The sequence below is a fragment of the Calidris pugnax genome, unplaced genomic scaffold, assembly GCF_001431845.1.
Source record: "Calidris pugnax isolate Ruff unplaced genomic scaffold, ASM143184v1 scaffold118, whole genome shotgun sequence".
Lineage (NCBI taxonomy): Eukaryota > Metazoa > Chordata > Aves > Charadriiformes > Scolopacidae > Calidris > Calidris pugnax.
Genome location: NW_015090855.1, coordinates 1,947,451 through 1,966,199, shown reverse-complemented (window position 1 = coordinate 1,966,199; position 18,749 = coordinate 1,947,451). Strand labels below are relative to the sequence as shown.

At 43.9% G+C, this 18,749-nt stretch overlaps 1 protein-coding gene across 3 annotated transcripts; it reads left to right on the top strand.

The window, feature by feature from the left end:
* Nucleotides 1-6,653: 6,653 nt before the first annotated feature.
* Nucleotides 6,654-16,121, top strand: LOC106889066 (ubiquitin-conjugating enzyme E2 variant 1). Of its 3 annotated transcripts, none has more exons than XM_014943756.1 (4): nucleotides 6,654-6,787; nucleotides 10,122-10,270; nucleotides 13,725-13,850; nucleotides 14,289-16,121. In XM_014943756.1, exons 2-4 carry the CDS (start codon nucleotides 10,226-10,228, stop codon nucleotides 14,433-14,435), a joined length of 318 nt encoding a protein of 105 aa, XP_014799242.1. In that variant the 5' UTR covers nucleotides 6,654-6,787; nucleotides 10,122-10,225; the 3' UTR covers nucleotides 14,436-16,121. The 3 variants fall into 3 exon arrangements, with proteins under 3 accessions (XP_014799242.1, XP_014799240.1, XP_014799241.1); XM_014943754.1 differs by having other exon boundaries at nucleotides 6,689-6,791; nucleotides 14,289-15,915; XM_014943755.1 differs by lacking the exon at nucleotides 6,654-6,787 and adding an exon at nucleotides 8,268-8,325 and having other exon boundaries at nucleotides 14,289-15,915.
* The last annotated feature ends 2,628 nt before the right edge of the window (nucleotides 16,122-18,749 follow it).

The following is an 18,749-nucleotide window of genomic DNA, read 5'->3' as shown; positions in this document are numbered from 1 at the left end:
GGGGGCTGCCGAGGCCTTGGCGGTGGGAGCGGCCCCGGCGGGGCGAGCCCGGTGCGGGGCCGGGAGGGGCTGCGCGGGGCCCGAGGGGACCCTGCGGGAAAGGCCGCTCTCTGCGGGCCAGCACCGGGACGCGGCGCTGGGCCGGGCCGCCGGGGCTGGGAGCGGGACCCCCCGGGCGGGATCGCAGCCCCGGGCTCGGTGCTGAGGCTGGGGCCTGGGGCCAGCAGCGCCCGGCAGTGCCCGAGCCCCCCGGCAGGCCCCGGCGGTTTTGTTAACCCGCTCCTTTAACGGCGAGTTCCGTGCGGTCGGAGCTGACCCCCGGTTCCTTCACTGAGCCGTGACTGCAGCTACCAGGGTGCAATTAGCTGCTTTAAAAATCTTTTTCACTAATCGCATCTTCCTGTTACATCAGAAGGATGTAACTTCCTTGTCAGGACATGAATGCTTCAAGAATTCGGTATAATTTTTTCCACTGAAATTGCTCCTTGCCTGCTCTGAGTAGTTAAACAAATTCTATCTTTGCGTTTGTCATTACACATTAAACAAAAATACTGCAACTAGATTTTGAATGTGTTTTTTTTCTGCTGACATCCTGTAATGAACTTCGACAGATCGAATAAATTAGTTTCACTTCTGTTTAACCAGTTTCATTTTCCTGTTTTCAGAAGTCCATATAGGGTCTGTAATACTCATTTTCAAACTGCTTCATTTGAAGTTTAAATATGAGATCACCAGAAGACTGCTCTTGAAAATGCAACAAAAATATTTTGGAATTCTTTTTTTACTGACAAGTCTCTATTAATGACCACTCTCAGCTTTTAAGAATGGCCATCACAGTGCTGAGAATTCATAATAATTGAGTTTATAAAACCACATTTAAAATGCAGTGGTTGCTGTCCAGAGAATTATTTTTTACAGATCTGTGTTTAAACATATGTGATTGCGAGGTGTTGGAACGCTTGATTAAAGTACACAAAAAACGTAGTGGAACCTTCTTTTCTCTCTTATGTCACACTGTTCTGGCTGCCATGCTTTCTTAATCATCCTTTCAAGCTGCTGACTTTTCATTTTGTATTTGGCTGGAAGAACAAGGCAAATATTTTTCTTTTTAAGCCAGTGTGGCTTCATGAATTAATTGTCCGGGTGGTCACGGAGGGGTACGTGTGGAAAGGGACTCGGGCTGCGGTGATGAAGCCCAAAGCTAGTCCTACTGCACAGCTTTCCTTCTGCAGCCAACAGTCTGTGTGATAAGCTGTTGCTAACCATCATCTGCTGGCCACATTGTGCCTTTTGGATTGCTTCCTGTCGTTTCATGGATTTCTGAAAGCTGTCTGGTGTCTTCAGTGCTGGAAGCTTGAAGCCATGTGCAGCCAGGTGGATGTGAGTAGGGGCCTCAGTTTCTTGCGTCTACGATGTGGGCATCTGACAGGTGCTGCACTTCAGCTGCTCGTGGGAGCCTGTGTGTTTAACTGCTGCTGGGGGGGGGGAAGGAAAATCAGCGTGTGACGTATAAAAATGTATTGTAGTAACTCCAGAATTCCATATGGGGAGACCTTCAGGTGCAGACCAGCAGCTCACATGGGCGAGAGCCTTAGAGCTTTGTCCAGCTGTAACTCACAGGCTGCCCCACCAGCAGTGCCCCGTGTTTTCTCATTGCATTAGTAAAGGATGGAGATTGTCCTCTTCTGATAAAGAGGAACAACACAGTGTCCAGCTACTGATGGTGGTGGTGGCACTGCAATGCAGTTTGTGTGGTTCCTTCTTGACACTGCACTGAAGGCATTGTCTGGCACATACAAATAGAGCCTGGGAGTCACACCTTCTTGTTCTCCACTTCTGATTGATTCACTGTGGGACTTTGGGCAGGTAGGTTAGTGGTATCTTTACCCATAGGCAAATAGGTTTTGCTAATTCTTGGTTCGTGGAATCTTAATGTATTCATATTTCTTTATAAAACACTTGAATATATTTGATAGCCCAAGTTTATAGTTGTTCTGCAAAGGAGCTTAAACAATGATGGAGCGTGAGAAATACTGAGTCTTTAAAAGCAGCTGCCGACTCAGAGGAAGAAATGGTAGCAAATGTCCCTGTAACTTAAAAATTCATATGGCTGGTCCTGGTAATTAGACAGGTAGGCCTTAGAGTTGTATCTAATAAACAGGTGAAAATAAATAACAGGAAAAGAAAACCCAAACCCTTACCTGGAAGCAATGTTAATCTGCAAGGTCCACCAGTGTCACTTATACAGAGGAGAATTCTGTGTTGTTGATAACGTGGGGTTCCCACACACACGATTAATATATGAATAAAAAGAAAGGGTTGACTTGAATCATTCTAATATGGCTCTTCATAGGAGACTGCAAACCCCAAACTGTAAACGTATGTCTGTCCATCCTTCAGAGAGGTGTCGTGCAGGAGCGCTCAGCTGGCTCAGGAACGAGAGGTGATGTAGCTGAGTAATATATGAATAAAAAGAAAGGGTTGACTTTAATCATTCTAACATGGCTCTTCATAGGAGACTGCAAACACCCAAACTGTAAATGTATATCTGTCCATCCTTCAGACAGGTGTCGTGCGGGAGCGCTCAGCTGGCTCAGGATCGAGAGGTGATGTAGCCGACACATCAGGGGTTCCTCAGGGGCTCATGTACTCCATGGCCCCCCAGGGAAGTTGAGCTGTGTGGGGTCTGTGTTGCAGTTAGACTACAGGAGCTTGCTCCACGTTACTGTCTTGCAGACTCTGGTATTATAAGATGTCAAAACCTGCCCATGATGGCCTATGGAATCCCATTTTTCTCACTTTCATCCTGGGAAAAGTTTAACGATCTCATTTAACCCGTGTTTCTCTCATAGGTCTGTCTAGGGTGTCTGCTGCAGGGCTGTGGCAGACACTGCATTTACCAGGAGCCTGGAAGAACTGAGTAGCAAGATGATTTGCCCAGATTTTAGTTATTCAAAGTCAGAGGAATGTGAAGAACTCCAGAAGGACAATTCATTAGGTGAACAGGCACGATGGTACTGATGTATGTGACTTAATACTGCTAGCAGAGAGAATAGCCCAGAATGGTTTTAGTACAGTATGCTAAAAGTATATATTTGTAACTGTTGGGGGGACCCATAACATCACTGTAAACTCAAAGTTATGCTTGTGAAAAGCAAACAAGACATTAAAATGTAGAAGAAACTGCCCGTTGAAGGATATAGAAGGTGTACCCGGCCTCTGCAAATGGACCGTGATGTCTCCTTTGGAGCGCACTGCATACAATAGTCATTGTTATCTCAAAATAAATATTGTCAGCCACCAAGTGCTTTCTAAGTAAAATACTCAAGGGTAGGGAAAAAGTAATTGAAGAGAAACTGGGAAGATAAATTATGCCTCCTTCATTAAGATGGACTGTAAAAACACATGAAATAGCAGGTGCTGAAGAGTTGATTGCAGAGCTTCTTTGTGTATTGTAATGGGAGGATGCAGTAGATTAAATAGAAAGGTGAATAGTTCAAAACTCTTACAAGGAGATACTCAGTTGAGGCTTTTCATATATAATGATATGAATTACATAATATATTTGAAAAATGCCATTTTGGCTGAGAATTTAAAATGATTCATTAGTGTATTAAACATGTGAGTAGGTAAGGATCGTAGAAGATGTTGCACACATTTTGTAAGGTGTATGAATTTTCAGGTTGTGAGGGTGTCTTTTGATTATTGCGAGTCAAGATGAAACTACTCAGTTTCCACCTACTGATTAGTTGATGCACTTTCCTCCCAAGTCTGACTTGGGCCTGGCCCAGAAGCAAAGTCCAGGGGGGAGCGTGTCCTGCTCCTGCCGCTCCCCGCCTGCGCTGACAGCTCCGGCCTGACACCGCAGTCCCCAACGGAACGGGTGACTTTGCCTTGGTCTGTCCCACCACGTCTTGCTCCTCAAAGCTTTTCTTAAAACCGGGGAACCCGGTCGTGCGTTCACCCTTTGGTGGGTGGTGTGAAAGTGAGAAAACCTGGTGCTACTCGGTGGGGAGGAGGCAGCTGGAGGGGAGCATCAGCTCTCCCTCGGTTACAACCGTTCCTTTTCACAACGCAAAGAGGAAACGGTGGGTTTTTCCCGGGGGCAGCTGGAGGGGAGCATCAGCTCTCCCTCAGTAACAACCGTTCCTTTTCACAACACAAAGAGGAAACGGTGGGTTTTTCCCTGGTTGAGATTCGGTGTAAAGATTCTGTCCAGGATGCTAGTTCAGGGTGACTTGTTTTCTAGAGTAACTTCTAGCTGAGCTGGTAATGCTTTGCTTTTCAGCTGGGGTACAAGCCACAGAATGCATCTGATTTTAACTCTTCAGCTGCTGGAAAAGCTTTATTTGGCTTCAGACCTCAGTGACACTGCCAGTCTGCCCCAGACAGATGTTTTAAAGTGATCTCTTTCCAAGTAATGTGCTGAAAGTATTGCAAGACAGAACCAGTGCTGTAGCTTACACACAACAGAAAACATTTCAGATCGTTTCAAGCGCTCAGGAAGTTATTCTGGATCTGGAAAATATCTCAGTACCTGCCTGCATTCTCAGAGTGGAAATCATGACTATAAAGATGATGCAAGAAATCTAAAGTTCCTGTCTCCTGAAAGCTTTTGTGACAGTTGCTGAAATTCTTTTATTCAGTTTTAAATATTCCTTCACTTCAGAAACTTTATATACTGTTGTGACAAAGAATGATTTATTTGTGTTTTACAATTCCAATGCTGCAAGGGTCAGCTATGAAATTTTCAATAGTTGCAATCTCTGCAAAGAGAAATCTATTTGGTGTAATTAAGGCTGAACATCAAATACACAAAAACTAGCAACAGAAGGGACTTCAACATATTTAAGCAACACAGGTGTTCAAACCTATTGTATTTCAGTTCACTTGAGTGTCTGTAAATCAGGAACTGGTGTAGAAGGCAGTTAAAATTGGCCTGAAAGACCAGTTTGATAAGTTGCCTGTTATCAGTGAAGATGTCAAGAAACCTTCAGCAAAAAGACAGTTCCTCTTTCTAGAGCCCCTGACGAGCGAAGCAGTTTCTGTCTGCTTTGCTGAGGTGTCCTGTGCAGTATTTTTATGCTTTAAGCCTGAAAAGAAATGCCCGTATTTTGATTTCACTTTAGAAAGGAAAGAGAAATGTATTCTTCAAGTTTTTGTGGGAGGTGTATATTTTGTTCTACTGACACCGATGAAAAGGAATCGAGAAGAGGATTTACTCTCAAAGGCATATTGTCCACCTTGTTTCACTGGTTTCACTGGGCTGTTTTCAGCTTGATAAGGTTTCTGAAGTTGGAATTGCTTCTACTATGTAACAGTGGAGAATTAAAAGATTAAAAAGTATAGTCTGTCAGAAAGTTTTGGTTTTAACTTGTTAAAAACATACTATGTACTTCCCATGAAGGTAAATCGAAGATGAGAAAAATCTCAGACTGGTAAGATCACTCTTAAAACTATCGTAAGGCACATTCAGTTGTGTCTCTGTGTATCTTTAGTGGTGCTGTGATACAAAGTCAATCTGGGAGTGCCTTAAGGTCTTCAAAAGCCCAAGATGGCATTTAACTGTCTTCCAGCAATAATTCTGTTCTTTCCCAGTGCAGAACTTTTCTCAGTGAGATCCTGATCAGACAGGGTGGAACTCCTTCTGTCCCCTTCCAGCTCGCTGTCCATCACTCTTGCAGCTCACTGCTTGGCCAGGAGCTGTGCGGTGGTGGCGAAGGCTCGGCAGTGCCCGTCCACCTGGTGCTGGGGTCAGGGGGGGTTTTTGACAAGGAAAACAGAAGGTCCCGATTCCATTTGAAGGCTGAAGAGGATGTCACCCCAAACCTGGCAGCTTCTTAACCGCGACTTTAAACTCTGTAAAGTACACATCCTCACGTTCTGGAAAACTCAGTCCATAGTTTATTTTGTTCTCCAGTTTGCCATAAAATTATTTCATGAACTTGTTGTAACTGGTGAACTCCTGTCCAAGGTTGAGGCTTCACAGATTCACATTTACTAAAAGGTGAACTTTTAAAGGGGCTGCAAACCTGTGCTGTTGGAGATCTTACCTTGTCGGTGCAGTATAATTTACCTTTCTTAGGTTTGCTGTTGTGATTAATAGTAAATATCTTCTGCTGCTCTGAAAAGTTTTTTTCACTTCCATTTCTGGGAGTATTTCTGTGTGGTCAGGCAAGCTGCAAGTGAAGCAATTACCTAGATATTTTTGTATCAAACGAAGCTGCTGTTTGAGAGTCTTCCTGAACCATAGCAAAAGCTAAATAAAAATGTGTAACTGAAAGTACTTTCAACAACCTGATCACTTTTTAATTGCCTCATACTTTATTTAGGTTTTCTTGTGTTAAATGAAGGACACTTAGAAAAACAGGTTTGGTTACTGCCTTGAAAGTCTACACTAAAAAGATTACGCAAAGTATTTATTGGGGGGGGTGAGGACGACGTGCAGTTGACTCATGGCTGTGTCAGCTGGCACGGGACATCTCCTGACTCCCCGTCTGCCATGGTGTAGCCATGGAAGTTACTTGGCAAATACCGTGTATGCCTAGAACAGATCGGATCACTTTCTAGGAATCTTGGTGGACAGCAAACATGATGATGATATGTTTGCGTATGACCACAAGTGATAAAGCTTGTGTGGTTTCTGAGGTTCGGGTCCCAGCAGTGTGTGGTAGCTGACCATGAGTGCTCCAGGCCATTGCAGATGAAGGGGACATGGAGTTGGCTTAATGGCTTCCTGCGTCTTTCCAGGCTGAGAATCTGGTCTTTTATTCTCCCTTGCTTAAGGGCAGGTTATTTAGAAATGATTTAAAGCATTTATGATGATATGGCTTTTATATGTGTGTGTGTGTGTCTCTTCCTGTGGAATGCCCTGAGAACGTGTCAGGGAGGGAGCTGAATTACCATCTTTGATGTGACTCTGAACTTGTATTGTGTAGTGGCTGAGGTGCTGGTCTTCCGTGTTACACCTCTGAGCTTTAGCATGAGGATAAAACATTTCTAGAAGGCAACAGTGCTGTTGGACAGGGTGGTTTGTTGTGTTGAACCATCTCCCATGATTGTTTTATTTTCTGTGAAGTGCATAAAAACTCAAATGTATGTATTTCGCTTTTCCCACCTCCCTTTTGCCACCAGTGCTCCTGCAGTGCTCGTAAGTGAGCAGATCCTGTGGAATTAATAGTCTTTTATGTTAACTTTTTCCATGTGATAGCAGCCAGTGCACACTATGAGTAGCTGGCTCTCTGTAGATCTCAGACTTGTCAGAGAACTCTGAGATCCGGTGTGACTCTTTTATGGCCCTGATTCATGCTGAATCAGAGCAGCTGTATCTTGGGGCAGCTCAGAAATACTCTCTTCCTGTAAGGTTGCAAGGCCAAGCCTAGCTCTGGTTAGCAAATGTCACAATTAAAGCTGCCTTTCAGCCTTGGTAAAATATATATGTGATGATGTAATTTTCAATTACGTGGTCACATAATCTTCTTCACACAGGATTCCTGCCTCGCTTGGTGAACAGGGTGTGTGATGCTCAGAGGAAGAGTAGATGGGCAATATTTTTGGTTTCCTTCTTTCATGTATGGCCTGTGTCTGCTCACCATGGAGCTGATTCCTCCTAAGTTACCTGTTTCGGTCTAAGTAAATAAATATCAGTAACTTAACCTTCACACCACTGATAAATATGAAGTGGTGTTACCAAGTGCAGAGACTGAGATGATGCCTGTTAAGTGTAGTGATGCTGTGGTCCAGAAGAGAGGGTGTTTTTTGGCCACACGACACGTTGGAGGCAGATCTTCTGTTGGCTTTGGCTGGTTGCTGCTGCCAGCGGGGAGAGGCGCAGGTTGGGTTTCTAATAATAACCACAGACAGTTTCCTTTGCGGCGTCACCTGCGTTGCCGAAGAGCTGCTGTGTCAGACCCAAGGGTGGAGTTCACCCGCCAGAAAGACCTTTTGTTTGTCTTTTGTTTGTCCTTCTTCCCTGGCCCTTTCTTTCCCAGGGCTGAAGCCAGGTGGCAGCTTCAGGCATCGCACAGCCGTGAGTCATTGCCCGTGGCCAGCAATCCCCTGCATCTGCTGCAGAAAAAATTGCGAAATAGGTAGTGTGTGTAAGTAGAGGTGGCATCTTGTCCTTCAACTTGTACTCCATCCCTCCCTCCCTCTTGTCCCCCGGCTCTCTTATCTCCTGTGTTGGAGTTAGACTGTTCTCTCCTCTGCCTCCCCTAACGACAGCGTGGAGAGCATTGGGAATATAATTAAAAATGATGAGGCTAATCTGTCACGACTCAGGCATGAAGTGCATACTTGGACCTTCATGTGCCCGAGCTACACAAGGTACATACTGCTCACGTTTAAGACTTACCAGGAGGGGAAATGCTGGAGTTTTTTGTGCAGGGGAAGTGCCAGCGGTCCCCGGGAGGTCCTGTTAACCACCGAGGGTTTGGGACTCCGTTCATCTTACGGTGATGGCTTCGCCAGCCCCAACTGACTCATTTCCTTTCGCAGCCAGAGACGTGTGTTACTCAGCAGCCATGGTAACAGCAACGTTTGGCCAGGAGGCAGAGAGGTGGGTTTGCCATGGAGCTGGGACTGAGTCCTGCTGGACCCCCCGTGCCCACGGTCTGGTGCAGCCCCTGCAGCTCTGGCCTCTCCTGGTGCCGCTTTTCTCATGCTGGGTTTCTCTTCATACTGTCACTACAGCTGTGTTACTGAATCCTGAGTATTCTCCAACGTGATTACCTTAGATGTGTATCAAATTGGCCAAGAAACCAATTCCTTCAGTCATTTGCTGCTTTGGTTTCTTTTATGCTTGCTTTGTAGTGAGTGAAATTTGGGCAATTAATTCTGCAGCAAAATCATCACTGATGTTTAGTTTCTTGAGGTGATCAATATATTTAAAAGGGATTTTAAAGTTACCTGAGTTAATAGATTTTAAGCACTGCTATGTTTCACAAAGCCTTAGGTTCTCAGTGTTTTCCACATTTCCAAGCCCTTACTCAGTCCATTCTTGATGTCCTGCACTTGTGGTGCCCTGGGCATGAGGAAGCACTGGCTTCTGACCGAGAAGTTTGCTGGGTTCACTTTGTACACTGAAAGGCTGATTTCCCATTCTCTTTCTGCTGTAATAAATAAATGACAGTGAAGAAAGGGATTAGTTATGATTTTCTGTTATTACATGCTAGAGAATAGTTAACATACTACTAGGGGGAAAAACCTCCAAACCCCAAATCCAACCCTTTTCTTTTTTTATGTCAGGTGAAAATAACTCTGTTAAATATATCCTGGCAATAATTTTGTTGTGGTTAGAGAAAGACATGATTCACACAGGTACCCCGAAGGAGAAGCGGTGGCCTAGAGTGGATTTGTGTTCTGTGGCTGAGGTAGGGATTCCTTGAAGAAGAATGAGTAATTGAGTCCCCTGTGGCCTGGGTTCAAGATCCTCCTTCACCACGGACATAGTGTGTGACCTTGGATGTGTCACCAAAGCTCTCTGTGCCATTTTTTTTTCATTAATGCAATGCGGATAAGAAAATTTCTCTGTTTTGCTGTGTGTTTTGAAGATAAAGGTGCCAGCAATTAAGAAGTGCTGCAGTTCCTTGGTGCTAGAGGTCATAAGTACAAAGAATGCTATTGCTGCTGACAAAGCCCACTTAAATTAACTTCAGATTAACCTACTAATGTTATGAAAGGGTTTTATTTGCTTTGAATGGTATTTTTAAAAGCTCTGAGTAAGTTGAGTGATGTCAGGCCTTTCATGGTGTCATTTTGTAGAAGCTTTTAAATTTTTATACTATAGATTGTATAGAAGTGCTAATTAGAGCTCCATAATGCCCTGTGTATCTCTGAATGGACAGAGGTTTCCTTTCATTTTACTGACTTCCCTAATATCTGGCCTGTCAGACTTTTAGCGTGTGTGATTATGGGTACCTTGGTTTTACTTGAAAAATTCTAGCTAAATATGTGGATATCTTCTTCATGGTGTTGAAATATTGTCATTCAAAAAATAGTGGTATTTTTATGTTTTTACCAAAATGTAGAATGACCAAAAGTGAAATTTATTGACAAAATTACTCTAGCTTTATTTCTTTACAAGATTTCTCAACTCAAAATATTTTTCTGATTTTTTTCAGGAGTAAAAGTTCCTCGTAATTTTCGCCTGTTGGAAGAACTTGAAGAAGGTCAGAAAGGAGTAGGTGATGGAACAGTTAGCTGGGGCCTTGAAGATGATGAAGATATGACACTTACAAGATGGACAGGAATGATTATTGGGCCTCCAAGAGTAAGTATCCACTAAAATATTAAAATAGTACTGTTAATTTCTTTTTGGTCACCCCCTTTTCTTCTCTAAATCTAAACAATGAAGTAGAAAGCAAAACACAAGGGAGTGAAAAAACATTTTAGCCAGTGATTTATGTTGAAGGGTCAAGTTCCATATAATAATGGGTTTCATGTATCTATGTGTCTTTTTGCTTATGATTTGGAACTTTTAGTGCCTTTATCTGGTTACTTCTGTTACGTGTCTGCTTTATATTTACAGATTTATTAAGATATAATTTTTGAGAATCCAGGATTCTAGTATCTGTGCTCTTGAATACAGCAAGGTTTAGAATCCTTTGGCTCGTGAGATTACCTATGGAGCTAGTGTAGGTAAAACATGAATGTTTTGTTCAGTACAGCTAGTCTTTCTGCTATTTCTTGTTGAGTTTATGGGTTTGTTTTTATTGCAGCAGTACTGACTTGCTCTTGGAGAGTTTCAGCTAACTCAGGAAACTCAGTTCTTAATGAATTCAGTTTATTCTCTGAATGTTCTCTCCCCAAGTAGCTTCTTATAATGCTACTAGTCTTTGTGGTAGTATTGGTCTGTTCCCCCTCTCTCTTTTCCCCTCATCCCCAGACCTTACTAAACTGTGGGTTTCTGCTCTCTGGCAGTGAACTTGAGGACTTGATTGTGCATTGTATGTATGCACGAATTCCAAAAACAAAGCTTGTCTGTTGTCTCACTGTTTTATCCCTGTTCTGTTTCCTTATTATCCTTACCATGAAGTGCAAGTAACTGATTCCCATCCTGCATTAGTAGATGTTATCTGCTAGAGCTGGCCTCAGTATCACTTGTCTGTAATTCCAGTGTTCTCCATCTATTATATGGAAACCCTTACAGGCCTTTAATCATGCCACTGCCCTCTGTTTCCATTCTACCAGTTTCCTTTTTTGACACACCGTGAGGTTGTGCAAGAATTTATGTTACGATGGCATTACACATGCAGTATTTTCTATCTCATCCAAAAGTGTTGTTTACTTTTTGTGTGCCATCATTAACATCTCCCCATTCGTGAGCATTTCATTTGTTTATGATATGCCCAAACAATTTTCTAGAACAGCATTTGATTTTAGAACAATAGGAGAGTGTTAATGAGCCTGCATTAAGACTGAAGAAAGCTTACTGTGTGCATACACTTTATGGAAAATTTAAGCAACCTTGAAATCTAATTTAGAAAATTAAATAGAAACTGAAATGTGCAAACAGGCATATGCTGACTTGTCAGCAGTGATAGAAATTCATAGTTCATGTTGTACTAATCAAGCTTAGAGGACTATCATGGAAGATGATTCAGCCGTGTCTCTTTTGTCTCTCTGACACACTTATGAATATAGATTTTTTCTGAAAGTGTCTTGGGTTCTGTTGAGCTTATTGCTTGAAAGCAACAGGCTGTATTGAGAGAGATTCTGGGAGCTTTCAGTCATTCTTGTTTGCCAAGTGGCTGTCCTGCTTTTAGCACTGTTCATACTTGGTTATAGTAATACCGTTTTGTTTTTCCTTAATAGGATGTGGGAATAGTGGCTTTGGAAAAAAAAAATAAAATCCCATTTTCTGGGATTAAAATCTGGGTAGAAAGCAGTCATGCTTGTAACAGGTGTAAGAACCTTTTGTTGGGCATCCAGGAGGGCAAAATGACCCATGGGGCAGTTAGATACATGCTGCTGCTCCCAGTGTCCCTGCTGCCATACATGGAAACGTCCTTCTTCCCGGACTTTGTACAGATGGTTTCACAGCCAGTGATTCAGCTCGTTTATACAAGCTATTTAAAAACAGTGGCACTGTCAAAACTTCAGCTTTATCTGCACATAAGTTATACTGGCTATAGACATGTGCATGGTCAAGGCTTTCCATTCACTAGACTTAACGTGGTGTGGTTATTTGCAAAGACCCTAAAAACCTGCATGAACCTGTGAGCTGTTAATTGCTCTGTGCTCAGGGACTCAGTCAGGAGAGCTGGGCAGCCCGAGCAGAGCTGACAGATGACTTTTTTTTCCCCCAAAACTTTGTGAGAGCATGCAGTTTGTCACTGCCCTGGCTGATAAGGCTGTCTGGCCAAGCGCTGGAGGAGTGACCATGGGGTACCACTGCCAGCCAGGGGCTGGCTTAGAGCCACTTCATTTGCACAGAGCAGAAGCAGCTGAATCAGGAAGTCAGTTCTTATATTTTTTGTAATGATTTGCATCAAAACACTTACTGATGTTAAGGGAAGTATTAAGAAGTTCAGGAGCATAACAGCCAGCCCCTTGAAAGGGATTGCATGGAGTTCTAAATGGAGAAATTTTCCTATGTTGGGCAACTGTTCTTAAGATTCTGGTGGAGCCGTGATGCTCTGCTGCTGCAGGTGAGCAGGAGCTCCTGGCTGCTTCTGGGCTTCTGCACTCACATGTTCCCTGCATTTTTGCTCGTGGTCACTGCCCTGTGAGTGTAACGTTTATTGCAATGTTGAAAGTGCAGGAAATTGTATCAGAGGCTTTAAATCTGGAGAGCTTGTGTGTCTGAACTTCCCCCTGTGATCCTCTCCCTATTGAATTCTTCTGCCGGCGTTGCCCAGCTTAGGGAGAGCTCTGTGCCAGGCTGCACCACAGCAGCACATCAAAACCAGTTATTCTCAGGATGCAGAATAACATTAACTGTTGTTTCTTTTAATTAATTTCAACTATTGAAGAATCAATGTAGCCTTGTTACATTTGTCTCTGTTCTGTACCCAGTGAGTGGTTAGTTAAAAACTCAAGATCTAGGATTTCTGTCTATTAGCTGCTAAGTACAACAGTGTTACTGCTGTGGAGACAAAGTGATAATGCTGTTTGGGATCAGGATGTACTTTGCAATGTGTTGAGAATCTTGGAGCCTTCTCCTTTCTGAGAACTGGCACATTGGTTTATGACCAAAGAATATTTTTCAAGTGCAGTTCTAGGACAGGCTGACTTTAGATAGCTGCCTGAGCTAAAGCTGTGGCTTCCATTTCAAGGTAGCGTGTCTGATTAGTAAACTGATAAAACAAAGCTGCTTTATAAAGATTGGTTGAAAAGTAGGTATCTGAGCTATGTGATGATTAAAAAAATCATTTCAGTCGGTGAAGGGGAAGCAATGCCACTTTCATTCCTTATATGAAAATTTGATGCTTAAAAGACCAACAGAATTTATTACCATGAAGAGTTAACATTTGATACGCTGGGCCACTTTCATTCCTTATATGAAAATTTGATGCTTAAAAGACCAATAGAATTTATTACCCTGAAGAGTTAACATTTGATACTCTGGCTATTACAAAATGAACCCAAAACAGAGTAGCCAGTGTGGTATGTAAGTGGCTGCCCTGTTTAGTAGCTCATGTGTCCCTAAAGTAACCACTGTTTTAACCAAATGCTTATTGAACTGCCTGATGTAATTGTTCCCCCCTTTCTTTTCCCCTCAGACAATTTATGAAAACAGAATATACAGCCTTAAAATAGAATGTGGGCCTAAGTATCCAGAAGCACCTCCATTTGTAAGATTTGTAACAAAAATTAATATGAATGGAGTAAATAGTTCTAACGGAGTGGTAAGTGTTTGGTTTTTATTCATTTTAACGTGGTTTTCATGTGTAGCTTCAAATTAATGCTTCATTTGTACTTGTAACTTGCTTAACTACTTATTGCTTGCTGGTGCCGTTTTTCTGAGTAGAAGGCGAGGTGGGTAGAAGGGAAATACACAGGCCAAGTATGTTCTGAAATTGAAACCTGGAATTTACTTTTCCTGTCCTTTCACAACTCACAAGTAGTTGCATCATGTGGGGATTTATTATGCTTTTAGGAAACCACTTGCTTGCTTTTGCTTTCTTTGATTTCTTCCACCCAGATTCCTTGTTGGGTCTTTAGTTGGAGGGTGGTGGGGAGTTACACAGATTCCTTGTTGGGTCTTTAGTTGGAGGGTGGTGGGGGGAAATTACGTGCATCAAACGTATTGATTCTGACAGGAATGGTTTTTTTGTCTATTTTAGGTGGACCCCAGAGCCATATCAGTCCTAGCAAAATGGCAGAATTCTTATAGTATCAAAGTTGTTCTGCAAGAGCTTCGGCGTCTAATGATGTCTAAAGAAAATATGAAACTTCCTCAGCCACCTGAAGGACAATGTTACAGCAATTAATTAAAAAACAAACAAACAAACAAACCAAACATGCCCCCCTTATTCAATTTAAGCTGTCTTCATTTTCCACAGTAGTAAATTTTCTAGATGCATCTTGTAGACCTCAAAATACTGGAAAGGAAGTTCCCATTCAAAGGAAGTTTTTCTTGAGATACTGTAAATGATACTAATTTTTTTTCATTTGAAATATAAGTTGTGCTATAACAAATAATCCTGTCGTGTAACCACTGTCCACATAGCTGAACTTCTGGTATCAGGAAAAGTCTATTTAAATTTATTACTGTCAAGACCAGTGTGGCACATCTAACTTAACTGTGAAAGCATACATCCCACAATCACCCTGCTGTGTGTCTGGCCTGGGTTTTGTTGGTTTTTTTTTTTTTTTTCTTTTTCTGTCTTTTGCAATAGAGTTCGAAGCTCAGGGCTATTTATTAGAGTAGACACAAAGGTTTTTGCTTCCAGTACTACACTGGGCTTTATGGACTACTAATGGGGATGTGTGCTAACCTCAGTCATCCCTCCCTTTGTGCTATCTCTAGTAAAGGCTGAATGTGACTGTGGTCATTTTTGGGTTTTTTTATTATTTTTTTTAAACGCCCTGATAATCTGGGGCAAGCTTTTCCTTCTTCCCTTTGGCCAAGGCATAGATTGTATTTCTCTTCCTGGTCCCCCTCACCAGTGGCGTGGGCTTTGGGTGAGGGATTCGGGGTTCTTTTAATCTCTTCCCTCTTCCCCTCTTTTTTAGTGGGGGTGCTGCTTTCTTTTTGCCCCTCTTTGTGACTCTTCTCACCCCTGGCCAGCCAGGGGTAAGCATTGGGGCAATAACTTGACCTTTTTCCCTCCTGCTTATCGTTTTGGTTTTGCGACAAATTTAGTCTTCACCAGCCTGGGAAACAAGAGTATCTATTCTGCTCGCAAACTTGGACTTTCCCTGTCCCTCAGCACTGCTGCCACACCGCCAAGCTGGCCACGGCTGATGTTATTAGATAGGCTTTTGACGTGGTGAAAAGAGCAGTAATTTACCAGGATTGCCGAAATCTTCTGCTGCCAAACTTGTAACGGGGAAATGCTGCACGTAGAGATTCCCAACACACACTCCAGCTCTAGTAGTTGTATTTTGGTGCTTTGGATTGACCCAAGAATGTCAATGAATGAAATGTTGCACTTAACGTTTGGCCCTTCTAAAGATGTGACGTCTACAGACAAATCAAATCAGTATAGTAGGTTTTGTTAGGGTTCTGTAAGTCTCGGAAGAGAAATCTCTTCAGTGAGGATTCTGGGGAAGTGGTGCATCCAGCAGATTGAGGACCTTAATTGGCTTTGCATCCTGGCAAATCACTGCCTTTTCTGGTTTACTGTTTCGGACCACTAACTGCTGAAATGTGGATGCAAGCTTACATACAACCAACCTAGTGTGTCCTAAGTTTTATGACAAATTCAGTGTTTGTGTAAAAAAAAGAGGAAAAAAAAAAAGAAAAAAGTAAAAATAAACACATTTTAAAGCAGCAGCTATCAAGTCAATGAACAATTGATGTTTCCATTAACTCTTTGGAGGAAAATATTAGTTGTAAGGATTTAACATCCTCTGTAATTAAAGTTTAACATAACAGTATTCCATAAGCAGCCTTTTTATTGTATCAGACCATTGCCTGATTTTAATATAATAAAAAGTGTGCATTAATATTAGAAGGCTTTAATTGTATTTATGTTTAGAATTTTGATCCCTTATGGAATTCTTGATTTGTTGGAAGTATCTTCCTACAGATCACATTTAGCTAACAGTCTGGAAACTGGTGGCAAAAGGCAATTGTCTTTTTATCCAGCTGCTGCTGCTGTGCCAAGGAGAAGCTTTAGGTTTAGTTTAAGCCCCAGACTGGGCAGTTGGTAACGTTAGGTGATGCTAAGGAGCTGCTGAAATGAATGTCCAGGTACAGGTGCTGTCTGAAGGTGCTCTGTCGTGGCAGTCACCTGCACGGGCTGTATCCCGAGGAAATCACATCCCCCTACAGCTGCATGTTACGCTCTCGGTCATGTTCAAGGGGAGCTTCACCACCTGAAATTTTACCTGTTTTCCCTCAAAAAGACAAGGTGTAAAAAAGCTGACCTTCATCTTCAAATCCGGATCAAACCGGGGCTGTGAAATTTTGGCCTTTTCCCAAGTGTAAAGTGTCTCCAGAGGTTTGCCAGAAGGTGCTTGTGCGTTCGCTTCAGCGTTGTGGTGAGACACGGGAGTGAAAAAGGGAATAAATGACCTTTTGTGAAAGCTGCTGCTGCCCCCAGCCCGGAACGCTGCTGGCTCTTTGGTCGCTCGCAGGGTGGCTGCGAAGACAACGCGACTAATACTTTGTCAGCATCCTCTGTGTGTGCGTGTGTTTATTTAAAATAGCTTGGTACCTAAAGATGTTAAATGGGAATCAGAACAACGCTTGTTTAATTATAGTGGGCTGCTTGATTATCTCTGTTTTTCAGTGCCGTTGTAAGAGTGGCCTTGCCCTCTTCAGGAGGACGCGGTCGGTGTGTGTTTGGGGCCTCCCCCACCCTCTGTACTTCAAGTTAAGAGTTTTAAAACCTTGAAAGTGTCTGTTTTGCTCTGCAAATTGTACAGGGTAGAGCGTTCCTCCCCGACCCGGGCCCTGCTGCACCAGGAGCTCTGCTGGAAAGAGCTGGGTGTTGACGGCGTTTGCCATACGACATGGGGGGGTGCTCTAGATAATAAAAAACCCAAAAGGGGTTCGCTGGAAGTGTTCTCAGTTGGGAGATGTGCTTTGCCAACAGGTCGGTGCTGCCGTGTGCTGCTCTCCCGGCAGGAGCAGAGGGGAAAAGCAATGCCCCGAGGGTCGGCTGCTGTTGAACCCACGTGTTGTAGCCATGTCAGTACTGTGTTCAGTACCGTGTCACCGTGTGGGTGTACACGACAGACACACTCCCTGCTGGAAGAGACCAGTCATCCCCCAGCCTGGTTCCTCACACCTGCGCCAAAAACGAGGTGGGGAAACGAACCCGGGTCTCACCTGTATTTATCCTACCTCTGGCAGCAGAAGGGCAAAGCGTTTAGTTGATCCCCACCGACCTTCCGTTTATGTCCTGCACCAGTGTCTATTAAGAGAAAGATACGAAGGGATAATAAATAAAAGAAGTATTGGCCATCAAATAAATGCTGTTCTTGGAGCGGGCGCTGCTGGGGGTGGCTGGAGCAGCGCTTGGGGTGGGGGGGGAGACCGGTGGGAGTGTGCGGTGGCCGTGGGGCTGCCCCTCACTGTTCCTGGGGAGGGTCTGCGAGCCCTCCTGCACCGGGTGGACGGGGAACTTCCAGCGAACCCCAAGCTGGCAGGGTTTTGGGGGTGCAGGGAGAGTTTTGGGGGTGCAGGGAGCGCTGCTCTCCCCGCTCCCGGCGCTGGCGGCAGAGGGCGCCCGCGAGCTGCGCAGCGCCCTTAGCTCCGGGATTGCGGCTGGTGCCGGTGGAAACGGTCATTGCTCTGGTGGGAACCCCTGCTCCTGTCTACCCCGAATCCGGTTCAGTTTTAAAACCCTGTTTATCGTGACTTTCTCACTGTACAGGCATTACCTTGCTAGGGAGAAAAACCAGCACCGCAGCGAGATTTTAATTGTTAATAAAGAACTAATTGTCGTTTGCTTCTTGCTCTGTTGTAATTAAGCTCTGTGCGTGTATGCAGGGAGTATCTGCTCAAATATGCCTTTTCTGTACCCGTTCAACTTCTGGCAGTGAATTTAAAATTTAAATTTCTTCTCCTATCGGTAGATTAATGCTTTTTAAGCCCAGAAGCGTTGTCGGTGGCGGTGTGAGATGCCAGAGCTGTCTGAAATTCCACCTAAACGTGAGGAGGAACTTCTTTACTTTGGGGGTGGCAGAGCACTGGAGCGGGCTGCCCAGGGAGGTGGTGGAGTCTCCATCTCTGGAGACATTCAGAACCCACCTGTGTAACCTGCATATCTGGACCTGATCTGGCAGGGGGGTTGGACTAGATGATCTCCAGAGGTCCCTTCCAACCTCATATCATTCTGTGATTCTGTGTTCACCCGAGGGCCGTCGGGGCAGCAGAGCAGGAGCAGCAGCCGGTGGTTCCCCGGTGCCCTGTGGCACCGCCGGGCAGACGGGGTGAAGAGGAGCAGCATTGGGTTCTGCTGCTTCTAACAAGGGAGACAAACCTGGCAGAAAAACACGGGGGGACGGGCTCTCACTCCTTTGCCAAACACCAGCCTTTGTAGTGCCTTGCCAGGGTTGCAGGAGCTGTTTGTGGCTCACCTCGCTGTTTGTGGGAACCGGCCGCGAGGCATTTGAGGTCAGTGCTTTAC